Source organism: Montipora capricornis, chromosome 12 (genome assembly GCF_036669925.1).
Source record: "Montipora capricornis isolate CH-2021 chromosome 12, ASM3666992v2, whole genome shotgun sequence".
Lineage (NCBI taxonomy): Eukaryota > Metazoa > Cnidaria > Anthozoa > Scleractinia > Acroporidae > Montipora > Montipora capricornis.
Genome location: NC_090894.1, coordinates 24,808,061 through 24,823,060, shown reverse-complemented (window position 1 = coordinate 24,823,060; position 15,000 = coordinate 24,808,061). Strand labels below are relative to the sequence as shown.

Here is a 15,000-nt window from a genome sequence, read left to right as displayed (position 1 = left end):
TTTCACGTTGCCATGTTACCACCAATAGCGTAGCCCCTACTCTACTATAAAAACTACACGTAACCCATAATCCCTCGATTCGCTCTGACGAAGGGCTAACGCTCGAAACGTCAGCTTTTAGAATCTCTGTACGGTGGCCAATTTACATTATCAACTCCGTTGATAAAACCAAATTTTTATTTCTAAGGAGATCAAGGCAAAGGTGGAATCATGCCAATTCTGTCAGGAAAACCAACCATCACAAAGAAAGGAACCACTGATGACCACAGACCTACCTGATGGACCGTGGCAGAAGGTGTCTACCGATTTGTTTGATCTATTGTAGCCAGTCAGAAGTACCTAGTAGTGATGGACTATTATTTAAGGTTCATTGAGATATCAAGCCTAGTTGAGACAACAAGCCAAGTTGTCATCCAAAAGCTGAAGTCAGTGTTTGCAAGATGGGGAATTCCGGAGGAACTAATAAGTGACAATGCTACACAGTTAAAGTCACTACACTTTGATCAGTTCAAAGCAAAGTATGGATTCAAACACACCACATCAAGCCCGCATCATCCCCAGGCAAATGGTATTGCAGAAAGTGGCGTGCGAATCGCTAAGCGGATTTTGAAACAGAAAGATCCATTCCTTGCCCTTATGACCTATCGGGCAACCCCAACCCCAGCAACTGGAAAGACGCCATCAGAGCTGATCATGGGAAGACTGATTCGTTCTACACTTCCAACACTGACCAAAGTTTTAGAGCCAAAGGCTCCAAACCATACAGCAATCAAAAGAGCTGATATCAAAGCCAAACGGGGCTACAAGGAGTCCTTTGACAAAAGGAATGGCGCGAGAGAATTACCAAAGCTACAGCCTGGAGACTGGGTCAGAGCCAAGCTGGATAATGAGAAGCAGTGGACCACAGAAGCTAAGGTCGTCCGTGAAGACCAGGGTCCCAGGTCATACATCATAGACACTGGTGGTAGAAAATTGCGAAGAGATCGTAGGCATCTTAGAAAGGTACCTACACCCACTTGTTATGACACATCAGGGGACGACTCCCAAATTCCGGATATCAACAGTGAACCTACTCCCAACGTAGTCCAGGTGGAGGATACCGACGTTCCTGGAAGCATCAACGCCAGTCTTGATGCAAGCGATCAGAACGCGATTCCAGAACACAGAACCTCAAGTGGTAGACTTGTTGGGAAACCTATTCGTTGTAGAGAGGACATTTAGTACTGTTGTTTTTTTTTTTTGTTAACTGTGAACTTTGAACATTGGACAGTCGTTGGTCTTCCCGTAGGACCACTTATGCCTAGGGCTCTCCTTGGTTAGATTCCAGAACATGCTTAAGCATCGTATTCAACCAGTTCATTTTGTTGTTTTTCCTTTAAAAAAAGGAGATGTGTCGACATTGGACGGTTGCTTAGTAACGCTAGCAACATGCGCATTAAGGCTTTAGGCTCGCCATGTGCTCTTGCCAAATGCTTGACGTACGTTGTACATCAAGTTTGTTTGTTGTTATAAAATAAATTCTGTTGAGATTTCAAGACAACTAGCTTTTATCTTGAGCCTCCAACTGGTAAGAGTATTTGAATACGTGAAATTGAATCCTTAGCCACGTATTATAAAAAACCTTTAATTGATCCTTTGTTGTGAACTACTGAAGATAAGTATAACCGAAATTTGTTATGAGCTGAGGAGATATTACATTTTCAAAGAGTAAGTGTTTGCATAATAAGCTCCAAAAGGCCTATGGTGTTTGTCGTGTTTTTTAATCCCATAAATGAGGTTCTCTTTGTCATCGTCCGCGATGAGCAAACAAGAGTAATCCCCAAATCTTGTAGTGAGAGCGGTTGGCCTTGTCTGAAGGAACTGGCAACTTAAAACAGCAGTTGTGTCAAATAGTTGAATTTGTCCTCTACAAACAATTACTCAAAATTGAGTCCACGTAGCGGAACTGTGCATTGAAACGTTAAATAAAAACAGCGGCTTGGACACAAATGACTTGTCAACAAGCAAGCTTTGATACGATCAATGTGATGGAGAATGTTGGCTTTGATGATCAAACGCCTAAAAACGCTTACGACAAACTACAACGCAACGAACGAGTGAATTTTGCTGCTGAAACGAGACAAATTGGTATCTACGATGATGTTGTTCCGAAATCGTGGAGCCAGCCCAATTCGAAAATGAGCTCACGAACTTCAAAGGCGCCAAGCCGTGGAAACCACAGAAGCGGCATAGGTCGAGCGATACGATATTTGTTAATATTTCTCATTATTTTTGTGGCGATCGTGGCAATGTTACTGTCCATTATGTTGATGTTAGGCAAACTTGGACCGAAATGTGCATGCGAAAAATCAGGTAGGTTTCCTTTTCGTTGATTTATGTCGTACAAGTTTTTACTTTGTTAGTATTGGTGGTATGTTTAGTGATTAGAGGATTATAAATGCAAATCCGATATTCTTTGATTCCTTTGAGTAGTCAGAGTAGTAGATTTCTTCTAAGGTATGAGTTGTGCGAAAACTACGACGCAAAATTGAACGAAAGTTTTTTTTTCATTATTTCCTGGCTTTTTCCTCTTTCAATTTCGCATCGGCGTCTAATCTTGCATTTAACGACTTGAAATTTCGTTTGTTCAAAATCATTTGAACATTAAGATGCTCTTGAAGAATGAAAGGTTACAGAGGTTAACGGTTAAGTGTTTTCATGCCGAATCTATTTACAATATCTTTGATATCTTTCCCTCTGGTTGTTTAAATAACACACCAAGGCTGCTTGTTGCGATACAGTTTCGTTGAGGCGTACAGGAAATCAAAGACCTAAACTATTCTCTGAGTTAAATAAATATAGCGATCAGTTTCGCGTAATCCCGAAAAAAGGCTCAGTGCTACCTCTGCTAAAGAAGGTATGACGACTAAGTTACTTGTCTTTCACCAGGAAGCTCGGCTGAGCTTTTCCTCAGTTGAGGGACAATTGGCAGCTAACAGCCGAGATATCAATTGTGTCAATGTTGGCGCATTTCAAAGCAGGCTAAAGGTGGTTACGCTGAAAGTATTTTTTCTTGAATCCTTACATACCGGGACGGGAACAAACATAATAATCGAAAACTATTTGATGACTTTTCATAGAAGTGGTTGAGTAAAAAGTAGGTTCATCTCTCATTTATCACTTTATTTGCTTTGTAAGCAAGCAACTGAATTGCGAGCATAAAACAGCAAGAGATCATGGAAATAGCCATGAATTATTGCTATCATTAATATCACGCATTATTCTCATATAATCATCCAAAACTATTTACTCGAGTTTACAAAGAAGTAGCGTGAATAAGCAGTAGCCTCATTTCTTATTTTATCATTATATTTGCTTTGTAAGCAAACAATTGAATTGCGGGCATAAAACAGCTAGAAATCATAGAAATGGCTATGAATTATTGTTATTACTAGTATCATGTCCCGAAGTAACGTGTGTTAGTATTGCTCTCAAAGCGTCTTCGCTTGTCAGCTCGCCTCATTAGACTGATTGGTTCATTTGGAGTTAGAGCAACTTTAAAAGCTAAGCTACTCTTTGCATTTTGATGTATTCCATCTTCGCTCTCCCATTTTTATTAAGCCCAGTGGGTAAAAAAATATTCCGGAGGAAATTGCCTTGAGGGTATTTCAGTTCTTGTTCATTCCTCGAATACACTTGGCCAATCATTTGACAGTAAGTAAGTGGTTTTGTATTTGTTGATTCTGACGGTTCTCTTTGGATATTTGCCCCGTGTCGATTTAACTCACTGCTTACGTAGCACCACGTGAACGACAGCGAAATGTCCTCAGTTAAATAAGATACAGATAACGGAACGCGCTTAAGTTGCTAGAATGATGTTTCAAGAACGTTTTTAGTTGAGCACTGGTGTGTTAATCACTGTATAATGGATGCAGAATGCCCTCCGTCATCGGCTGCAAAATATAATCGCCAGTTTCCTAAACACACGTCACGTGCTGATTCCACATCTTCGTATGTAGTTCTCCGCGGCGGAGAGACAACAACTCCCAAGCAAGGAATAAATCTCTTAAACAGCGAAGTGAAGGCAGCAAAACAACAGAAAACTGTAAAAAAGCAAGAAGAGCGAAGGAGGAAAAGTAGAAGAAGAAGCGTGGGCCGAGACCAAAACGGAAATCAAGTGGAGCGACGCGCCCTAGAGTGTTCCAGTCGACTTTGCATTCATCGGTTACTTCAGTTTCTAGTTTTGTTATTCTCTGTTGCAGCCTTAGCTATAGTTATTTTAATGGTTTTTGGGATTTTATGGCCGGGTAGATGTCCTTGCAACAGGACAGGTGAGCTCTTTGTATTTCCGTGTATCAACCTATTACGCAGCGAAGCGTTGACATTCCGAGGCCATATAAACTACTTGGATGATTTTGCGATGTGCGCGCCTTATTTTTTCGAAGGATTGCGTAAAATTGCAATCAATGGGTCAAACCACTACCGACTGCATGAGCTGGTCGGCGAAGGACCCCCTCCCCCCCCTCCGTCTCCCTGGGGGAGCATTCCTATGGGAGGGCTCAAGCAAGGTATATATGTTGGCAGGTTCATCTTCGAGCGCTGGTCAAGGCCAACGAACTTGGTCTGAACAAAGACAAACGTAGTCGATAAAGGGCGGGCGTCAGTGAGATCAAGGATTTTTCTTCAACTGATAATTTGTCGAGTTGTTTGATGTTCAGCATAACCCTTTAGCATACTTAGGTTAATAGCGTCTCGCTAGCTGCCTATAAACAATTACTTAAGCGAGCTTAACACGACAATTCTACTCGTAGGTTCATCTCAGTCCCCGATTATCGGAGAAGTGAATCAACGCAAAGATTTAAACACATCAGATCCAAATGTTCCACAAAGCACATTTAATTTGGATATGTCTCCATTCTACGACATCTTGGATGACCTCAAAGCTAACGTAACGTCTCTTCGTAAGCAAGCGGTAAGGCAAATTCGTCTCCTTTCTAATGGGCCATTTCCGAGTTGCTGTTTGTCTCGGTTTCGAAGTGAGTCTTGGTGCTAAACTATTGTAAGGGAAATGAGTTTGATTTGCATAAGAATACACAACTCATTTCCATTTGAATGGTTGTGCACCAAGACTCGCTTTGAAACTGAGGCATGCAGCAACTTGGAAATGGGCTTTTCATTGGACTATTTTTCTATCTTTTTTGGGGGGGAGGGGGGCAGGCATGGCGCAGTCCGGCGCCCTCCCACCATTGTGGCCCAGGATCGATTTTCACACTTGGCGCCTTATGTGGGTTGAATTTGTTGGTTCTCTACTCTGCTCCAAGAGGTTTTTCTCCGGGTACTCCGGTTTTTCCCTCTCCTCAAAATTCAACCTACGATTTGATATGATTTGATTTCTGTACGATATCCCCAATTAGTGTCATAGCTGCTAAATACTTACAACACGTATAGTTGTTTTACTATTATTATTATTATTATTATTATTATTATTATTATTATTAGTTGGCTCAGCGTTATACCTTTAAAAGAAATGAACTTCACTCTTAACGAGAGGGAGTTTAGGGACGCAATTAGGTTGAGAGATGGTTGGGGACTCAATGACATCCCAACAGTGTGCGTCTGCGGGGACTTGTTTGAAGCTGACCATGCTTTGATCTGTATGCGTGGAGGATGGATTATATAACGGCACAACGAAATTTGAGATCTCGAGGCTTAAATTCTGCAAGCGGTGTGTACTGACGTCTAGGTGGTGCCGTTTCTCCAAGAAGTTACGGGGGAAGTGCTGCCGAGGGGAGCCAACAAGGCCCCTGACGCGCGGCTGGATATCCGTGCGCGGGGCTTCTGGGCGAGAGAACAGTCTGCGTTCTTTGATGTTAGGGTATGCCACCCTAACGCAGACTCGTACAAGAATCTCACCCCGGAGCAGATTTACAAGTTTCACGAGAATGATAAAAAGCGCCTTTACTCGTCTAGAGTTCTTGAGGTAGAACGGGGCACGTTTACACCATTGGTCTTTACCACTACTGGAGGCATGTCTAACGAATGTCAACGTTACCATAGCCGTCTTGCTGAGCTACTGGCAGTGAAGAAACAGGAGAGTTACGCTTCCACTATCGCATGGATTAGGACTCGAGTCTCATTTGCCATTTTGAGATCTGCATTGGTTTGCCTGCGAGGCTCGCGTTCTAGGAGGAGAACTACCCCAAATATACAGGAGACTGATCTAGAACTAGAAGTCTCGGTCGCATGTAGATAGTTTTTGTTCTTCTGTAAATAGCGTTATCCTCTGACACTGAGTTTATGGCAAAGAGCGTCTTAACATTCTATAATATTGATTTATAATTTTTCTTTCCTTTATTTTATCAAATCTATAATACTAAGAGTTGTTTAATTTATTTTATTTTTTTTATTTTTTTTATTTTAATACACATGTTTATAGGAAACGAGAATTTTTACAATAATAATAATAATGGATTTAACTTTTTTAAAATTATCATCATCATTATCATCATTATTATTATTTTGTTATTGTTATTGTTATTATTATAATTATTATTATTATCATCATCATTATCATCATCATCATTATTATTATTGTTGTTATTGTTGTTGTTGTTATTGTTATTGTTATTGTTATTATTATTATTATTATTATTATTATTATTATTATTATTATTATCCTATAAGTATTAACTTGTTATGTTCACAGGAGTCTGTGATGACAGAATCTGAAACTAACAAGGGAGCCCTTGTAACAATCTGGACAGAGTTCAGTATCATAGAAGCCGCTATCAACAAGTTTTCCAATCGGCTTGATTCTGCCATTGATCATGTAAGTTTTGACAAATCGTTTTTGTCCCATAGCAATCGGTGGAAATCAAACGGACCAATAAGAAATCAAACCGTAAAAGATCGCAAGCGCTTGAAACCTGTGCACCCGCGAACAATTGACGATTGGTTTTGGTTGAGATGTGGCGCGAAATTTTTTTAGCAGTCAAGCTTTGCAGACGAACGTACTTCCGACATCAGTCTGAAAACAATTGTTTAGTCACTAAGTATGTGAAAATCGTTCTTCGCAAACAATTCTGTAATAACGATTGCTCGGGTTTAAAAAAATTCCTTTAACCCTTTCAGCCCCGTGGGGTTCCCCACTGACGAGTAAAAAATCGTCTGGCGTTAGACAGAGTAAAATCTATAAGTGGCACTATTGGGAGTGAAAGGGTTAAGACGGTTTACAGATCACTTGAATGAATGGAAGAAATGATTGTATATTTTTGAAATACGGGTTATGTAGACGAAATGGAGATGTGATCCTCGCACTCGTCTGGACAATTTATGCAATTGTTTCTTATAGTAGACACCTGAGAATTATTTCGAAAAACCTTAAATCACAATGACCACAACCAGGTTTTCTGAGCCCGCGAGACTGAGCACCCCCAGCAAACCATTGTTTTAACGAAAACCGCAGGTCAGCAACCTCTGTTAAGGTCTTCCGAGAATAGGCTACTTTCGTAATCTAACGGTTGGACTGGATCTAACATGAAATGGAGGCTAATGCGGGCAGATTAATTTGCATTTGAAAAGATTTGCCCGCATTAGCCTCCATTTCATGCTAGATCCAGTCCAGCCGTGGAAATTCGAAAATGGCCTATTTCAGGCGGCTTCAAAACATATCCTCTAACTCTGAAATGACTATTATCGACAATTCGTAGTTTTCCCTGGAATGATTGTTATCGTCATTTTAGGATTACTCTGTCCCAGGACTTGTGGTAGCAGATGAAAAGAAAAAAGAAAAATGACATGCCTGGACGGGATTTGAACCCAGAGCTCCCAATGTGAAGGAAATGTTTTTATCCACTTAACAACTAAAGATCGACTGGCTGACAATTGCACCGATTATTTATCAAATCTAATTAGTATTTATAAAATCATTGCTAAATAGTGTTTAAGTCTAGTACTTGATTTTAAAATGGTTAGCTTTCTCTTAAGGTTTGGTAACGGACATTTTCTCCTTTTTAAACTTGTTTCTTAGCCGGTGATAATACACGTTTACAGTGCCATTCGGAAGAAAAAATATATTAATATCTTTTTAAAGTGTTTTGTCAGTTAGCGATGCGGTAGTCTAGTGGTTAAGTAACAGGGTTATTAATCGAACGTTCCCAGGTTCGAGTCCAGCGCGTTTAGGCATTGAGCTTCGGATTTTAAAAATAGATATTTATTTCCCATAATCGTTATCAAGCTCTAAGCGTCCTAAATTGACGATAATAGTCAATTTAGAGAAAGTTAGGAATTGTCGATAATAGTCATTTCAGAGGCAGAGGATGGGTTGGGCTTCAACGGGATTCGAACCCATGACCTCTGCGATGCCGGTGCAATGCTGGTGCAATGCTGGTGCAATGCTCTACCAACTGAGCTATGAAGCCACACAGTTGGGAGCAGGTCAACCCATTGGGCCCATTCACTTCCGCGCAAAGGACTCAAGGAATGAGAGAAATGTATATTTTTCCACACGACTGGAGATACAAAATAATTATCAGATAATTCTGTTTACGCCATCCTTGCGTAATTCTGACACCAGCGACGCCCGATTTAAAGTTCGGTTGCTCGGCGTGAGGCAGTGAACAGAAAACTGTTAATTTCAACAAAACGCTGAGGAAAATATCCAAAACAAATACCTTGCTCAGAAGTGGCACGCGTGCAAAGTTACAGTACCAAGTCAGACCTGCCTTTACACTTATTCTTTTTTTAACACAGGTCAATCAAACGGTGCACGCGTTAAACCCGGATCACAGTTCAGTATTCACTCAAATACGAACATTGAATTCGACGCTTAACAATGAGGTATTTTGATAAAAGAGTGTGGAATTCACTCCTCTATCTTTCATTAATAGAAAAATAAATTTGTTAGTAAAATGTTTGCAACTCTGTCCTCAGCGGAATTCATGATGAAAGTTATTCTAAAACAGATAGGCTTAAGGACGATGCCTACTAATTCAAAGGTATTTTTGCCAGTTTACTGACTATGCAGGAAAAGAAGATCTTAACAAGAAAATTGGGGGTAACCACGCATTTTTTGAAGATAATTAATCAACAATATTTGTAAAAAGTTTTAAATACAAAGCAATGAATGGCGTTCTTTTCCAAATTCAAGCTTAATTATCTCTGAAAAATACGTGGTTACCCCCAATTTTCTTTTTGGATACCAAGAGCACTTGCTAAGTTCTGCTTTCTCCGCATACTTTTGAACAGCGCAAAAATATCCTTGTATTAATAAGCACCGCCGATAGGAAATCCAAGTATCTCGAGATGCGCAGAATGTATGCGCAATAACAATAGTAGGCACCGTCCTTAATTTGTATAGTTCTTTGAACAGTGCCGCTTTTAACTATATGTGCCTCACCGACAGTCTCACCCCAACACTTCTCGAGTAATGTCTGTCTTTATTTTATGGCGACAGTTAACAAAGATCAAGCAAACGAGTGAGCAAAAGAATCATGCCATTAACAGCGAAACAAATTCTATGAATAGCTCCTTGGCTGAAAAGGTGAGTTTTTTGTCGGCTACTGAAAACATAAATGGGCTGGAGCTTTACAGCTTTGTGGGTTGTCGAGACTGCCCCTGTTTGGACAAGGTGTTTGAGGTAACTCAGCCTTCTCGCTCCCAGCTATGAAACGTGACGTCACTCCTCGAAATTATCGAGCGGGCTCGGTACCAAATCTCGCCCGTCTTCGCGATTCCATTTGGCGTGTGAAGCCTATGGACGAGACAGCCATATGTAACCACATGCTATTGTGTCCAGTTAAAGCCCATGCATGCCATCACTTTTCTTTAAATCCACAGTGGACCCAAAAATTAGTACAGTTAATTTCGAATGCCAGCAACCTTATTTTTGAAAATTGTGTTTGCATGAAAATACAGGTCAATTACCAGACTGCTAATACTTTTATTATGTGGTCCTCCTTCCTTGTGTTTAATAAGTCATCGTAGTGGCTATGACGTCATGCGAAAACGACAAAGATCTTCTCCTTAAGCTTGTAGGAAATAGACGGCTATAGACCTCTTTCATAATGGCGGCCAAATAAATTATTCCTTTGTTTTAATGCCAATAAGCCTTTCTAGCCTCGTTACGGCGAGCAAATGTCAAAAGAATGTTTATTTCAAAACGAGGGCAGTAGGTCTAATTAAAATAAATACAAAAGAATGTAAAGTTGGTCGCCCTTTATGAAAGTGGTCTATAATTGGTGCCACAAACAATAGAACCAAACCAAGTTTATACATTTTTTTTAGGCTGCTTCAAAACTTTCATCACCTGGTCCTGTCGGAGATCAAGGCTCAAACGGTTTTAAGGGACCTCCAGGGATCAAGGGATCGACAGGATCGCAGGGGGCCAAAGGAGACGTGGGCTCGAAGGGACAGCGAGGAGACATTGGATCTCCAGGTGATAAAGGCTCTAAAGGTTCTGTTGGTTCTAAAGGGTCTCCTGGCGCCCAGGGAAGCAACGGTTTAACCGGACAGGTTGGCAATAAAGGATCAAAGGGAAATCGAGGAGAGCCAGGCTTACAGGGTATTGGAAATTTCAGTTGGTGTAAAGTGAAGAAGGACTCAGCTGCATTGACTGACATCAATCAGGGGAATGATGAAGCTGCAGTTACTGACACTGAGGTGAGACAAAAGGAATGCTATCTGAACGGCAGAAATAAGTGATCGAGATAAGATGGTTTAACGTTAATATTCTTCCTGCACGATATCCTCGGCCCGGTTGTTCAAAAGCCGATTGACGCTCATCCCAGATTAAAAATTAACCAAGAAGTTTATTTCTGCACTCCCAAGTGCTCTTCAACGCTGATATTTGGCAAAACGTTACATTAGAAGAAGTCAATCTTGAAAAACAAAAATAAGCAAAAGAATCTTTCACCAACAAGTTGAAAACATGAAACGAAAGTTTCCGCTATTCCTGGATTAAGTTAATCGGCTTTCGAACAATCGGGCCCTGAAGTTTCGAACGATAACAACAAAGTACCTTTTGATGAAATGGTATATGAAATGAATCATATATGAACTGCGGATATGAAATCAAGTGAAGCTATGATCTTCGCAGTTATGAGCGCAATTTTTGCAATTGCGTAAAGAAGCCTGAAAACTTCAGGACTTCAAAGTACCTTTTGCATGGACGACATGTCATTAAGCATACCCACTCGAGCAATTTAAATTGCTCGGGCGGACGGGGCTTTGCAATAAAATTTCAAGGATGACATGCTCACGGGGTTTCAGTGGAGAGAGACGGTATGAAATAGAGGCTGTTGCGAAATAGCCTCCATTCATGCTCGTTCCAGTTCCAAGTCTGTTGACTCGGATCGGAGGCGAAACGGATGACTGCCTGAGTACATTTCCATTTGTAAACTAAAAATAAGAAGAACCGGCCAAGTTGCTCAACGCGTGACTAGCTTTAACCATTGGTTGAGTACTAACAACCGTTTAGGTCGTTAGGGTGTTAAATGCTGACTAGCGTGAACCAAGGTTCGAGAAACCCGGCCTTGAGCATAAACTGTAGAATAACTAAATACCCTCAAAAGAAGTCTCACTCGCTAATTGAACACTACATTCACAGTACCAGCCCCACGCTAACCCTTTTTTTTTTGGTCAAACTTTAGAAATGGCCATCAGAGGCTTTCTTCGTACGTGTTTTTTTGTCATTTGTTATCTACCTGAATTTGTGAGCCAAAGGTATATATAAACACTGTCACCGGTCACAGCAATGCTGTTGACAACGGATCCAAATATGTAGAGACCAATCTTTGTGCATTTTTTAGTTAACCAAAAAATGTGACTGGGAAATTTCACTCATTTAAGTGAAGCCTCAGTATTTTAGTCGCCTAAATATTCTTGGTTTTGTTTTGATTAATTTTAATATAATTGGTATTGTTCTGACTAATTATAATGTCCCAAGAGAAATCGAAAACCTATGCCTATATAATTTTTTTTTTGGGGGGGGGGGAGGGGGGGAGGGTAAACAAGCTGTATTATGGTATTTTGAGAATAGAGAATGGGCCTTTCTTGAGATATTAAAATACAGCTTGAAAGAGAGGTTTAGAGGACAAAGACAAAGGAAAGTGGATGATATGTAAATATTTTCACATTAATTCCAACGTGTTTCCATTGTTTGTGTCCTCACTGCCTCACTATCAAGCTGAATATATGATATTTGGCCTATTAGCACGAAGACAAAAGGAATAACCTATTGGCTAAGAGGAACAATACTTTTAGTGATGAGGATACTTTGCGACACCTTATATGAGGCTTATGTAGCTTGGTCAATCCTGCGCGAGCCCTGCACGTATTTTCATTTATCAATGGAATCTGAAGCCCAAACCAAATGCTTGTATTTTAACAATTCGTAGCCCCAACAACTTTGAAAGGTGCTAACAGTTTTATCTTACGTTTACTTTTCAGAGTTTGAAAGTTATCTCAGCGACTTGTTCGACAGACACTGGACAAGAATACAACTTACAGGCAACGAAAGTATCATCAAACCCGGATCTATACAAGTATAGTTGCATCTGCAAGGCCACTGCACCCTCAAATGTGAACTGTATACTTTATTATATGGAGTGTCCCATTTACCCTCCCTAAATTTGAAAACCCAATGCGGTTTTAAGCATCGACGATGTGGAAGAGAACGATAAAGACAGAAATTAATGGGTTTGATGAGCAAAAAACATTGGCTCTGCTTTTTCTTTTTTTACATTTTAGTACTTTTTTTGCCGTTCTTGTCTCAAAAACGTGCCAATTGTCCAAATACGATCGATGTTATATAAAGGACGCGAGCTTCCGACAACAACTGTTGAAGAACTTCATAGCCTTCAATCGAAATCGATAAATTTATTTTATGGTTCGCTTACATAGCCCAAAAGAAAGTGATCATCAGTTTAGCGTTGGCAGCTTTCGATGAGTGTCAGCCATCTTTATCGAAACTAAACGGTGAATTTTTTGGAACGTTAGTTATGACCTGAATACAAAACGCTGAATACACTGAATTAAACGTCATGTCATGTTAGATACGACTACAACAAGAGAAAATGAGGGAACAGAGAGGGAGACTCCCGGTCCAGCCCTTGGGATATGTCATGTCTACGAAAGTTATTTTTAGACGAGCGGAAGTCCTTGTTCTAGCGGAAGTCTGTATTCCGAGACGTCCGCATGCAGGCCAACCTCGGTCTGATGTTTGAAAGAAAATAAATATTCATTAGCCTTCAACGTGCGCCGCCATTTTTTCTCTTCACTAAGAACCTGAGAGTGAGACAAGACTGCATGCGGACGTCTCGGAAGACAGACTTCCGCTAGAACAAAGACTTCCGCTCATCCAAAAAATAACTTTCGTGGACATGACATATCCCGACCAACGCCCTGAGCCTCCGTCTCTGTCCCCTCATTTTCTCTTGCTACAAGCATGAAAGAAAGCATTCACATAAAAGCAAATTCTCCAACTATGAACAGTAATAAAGGGCACACCAGCTATACCCAATCTGGACCTAGGGTTGCGTTTCTTTGTTTGTGTTTCTTTACTAGAATCCGAAAACAGATTATTGATCCGAAGAATGTACTCTCCGGTTGGATTCATTAGATCATATCTGAATCCGGATTTTTAGGATTCATGATCCATGCGTTTCTTTGGTAGACGGATCCGAAAGAACTACGTTTAACCAGCGGTAGTCTTATGAAAGTACACTTTCCCGCTATTTGAGTAAATCGTGGCGAGCAATCAAAGTGAGTTTTCAGTGCTATTTTCTCCTTCCATATATCCGAAATTTATAGAAAGTCGTAAATGTTTGGCAGAACTTTAATTTGATACAAATTACATTGATGCAGCAAACTGGCCGTTTTCGGATTCGTCGTTTCTTTGGGAACGAATAATCTGTGTGATCTGAGATCATAAATCCAATCTTGGATTCTCCCAAAGAAACGTACCTTTGCGTAATCCTCACCTTTAACCAAGGGGGAGGGGGAGGGGGAGCCAAAACATTGTGACATAGAGCGCTTTGATGCATGCAATCATAACTAACAGGCCAAGACATTTTATTCAGACTTACCACGACGTTCACTGTCGTCGAAACTGTTAACGCTAAATCACTTTCTTTTAAGTTGGATTAAAAGAACCAAGAAGCAATTTACGCGACGATTAGTTTTGAATTTTATATTTATACCAGCTCATACCAGTCAGTTTAGTTCATGGATATTTGTTGCACAGTTTTACTTCCTGAACAACTTGGAATGATTGCAAGATGATTATATCTGCAACACGAATGTGAAAGGGGCACCGTTCTCGTAGCTTTAGGGAGGAATATCACGTTTCTGCCGTGTACGGTTAAATTTAGTAATATTGGCAACCAAATGTCACCTTCTGTGGGAAAACGGAAAAAGCATGCTAGCAGCTGACTGATTGATAGCCAACGGTGGGTTAAGACTCCCATTTTTGTTGTGATAAAGGGCTTTCTTGTTCATCGTGCAGAAGCAAAATAATAATGGAGAATTCTATTTTGTCTCGCGATGGGGTTACTTTTTTCAACAGATAACCAATTTAAATTTTCTCTTCTCAGTAACAGTTATACCATAAGGCATTCCATAACATCTGCAGCCAGTTGTTTTTAAAATTTATTTACATGGATCATCGTCCTCTCAAAGGAGTGTATTTGATAAAATCAAAATAAACCTTTGTTCTTTGTAATTTTGTTTGCTGAAAACGCACGGTTTTTTTTGCTTTCTTGCCTAACCTCCACACTGTCTTGCTTTACTGCTAAAATAAAACCCTGGGCCCAGTTGTTCAAATCTTATCCTAGTCACATTACTGGAAAACTTAAATAACAGTTTATTTTCTGATTCAAAAAGAATTTCCACAAAGTTTTTAGCTTTCAACTTGGACTTAGATTTTTTGTTTTCCTTTATTAATCCTAAAATGGCATCGATAAAAGATTTTTTATAACGAGAAAAATGGAACCCTGTGTTGGTATTTCTCGGATCAGCGTTAAT

At 40.1% G+C, this 15,000-nt stretch overlaps 2 protein-coding genes and 1 non-coding gene across 6 annotated transcripts in view; 1 reads left to right on the top strand and 2 right to left on the bottom strand.

Moving 5' to 3' along the window:
• Window positions 1-14,698, top strand: part of LOC138025232 (uncharacterized) — a 21,624-nt gene extending 6,926 nt beyond the window's left edge. The window contains exons 1-7 of one of the 3 annotated variants that reach the window (XM_068872452.1): window positions 1,974-2,352; window positions 4,791-4,951; window positions 6,686-6,808; window positions 8,731-8,817; window positions 9,434-9,520; window positions 10,264-10,638; window positions 12,427-14,698. In XM_068872452.1, coding sequence (XP_068728553.1) covers window positions 1,989-2,352; window positions 4,791-4,951; window positions 6,686-6,808; window positions 8,731-8,817; window positions 9,434-9,520; window positions 10,264-10,638; window positions 12,427-12,606 — 1,377 coding nt within the window. In that variant the 5' untranslated portion in view covers window positions 1,974-1,988 and the 3' untranslated portion in view covers window positions 12,607-14,698. Of the gene's footprint in view, window positions 1-1,973; window positions 2,353-3,740; window positions 4,311-4,790; window positions 4,952-6,685; window positions 6,809-8,730; window positions 8,818-9,433; window positions 9,521-10,263; window positions 10,639-12,426 lie in introns of those variants that run through there. The other 2 variants (XM_068872451.1, XM_068872450.1) reach the window with 2 other exon arrangements.
• Trnaa-agc (transfer RNA alanine (anticodon AGC)) lies at window positions 8,305-8,399 on the bottom strand. Its single transcript has 2 exons — window positions 8,363-8,399; window positions 8,305-8,341 (listed from the first exon to the last, which is right to left on the bottom strand). It is a non-coding gene; the product is annotated as a tRNA-Ala (tRNA).
• Window positions 14,612-15,000, bottom strand: part of LOC138025230 (uncharacterized) — a 16,131-nt gene continuing 15,742 nt past the window's right edge. For both annotated transcript variants that reach the window (XM_068872448.1, XM_068872449.1), the window contains exon 7: window positions 14,612-15,000. This exon is cut by the window's right edge and continues 908 nt beyond it. The gene's annotated coding sequence lies outside the window, so the exon portion shown is untranslated.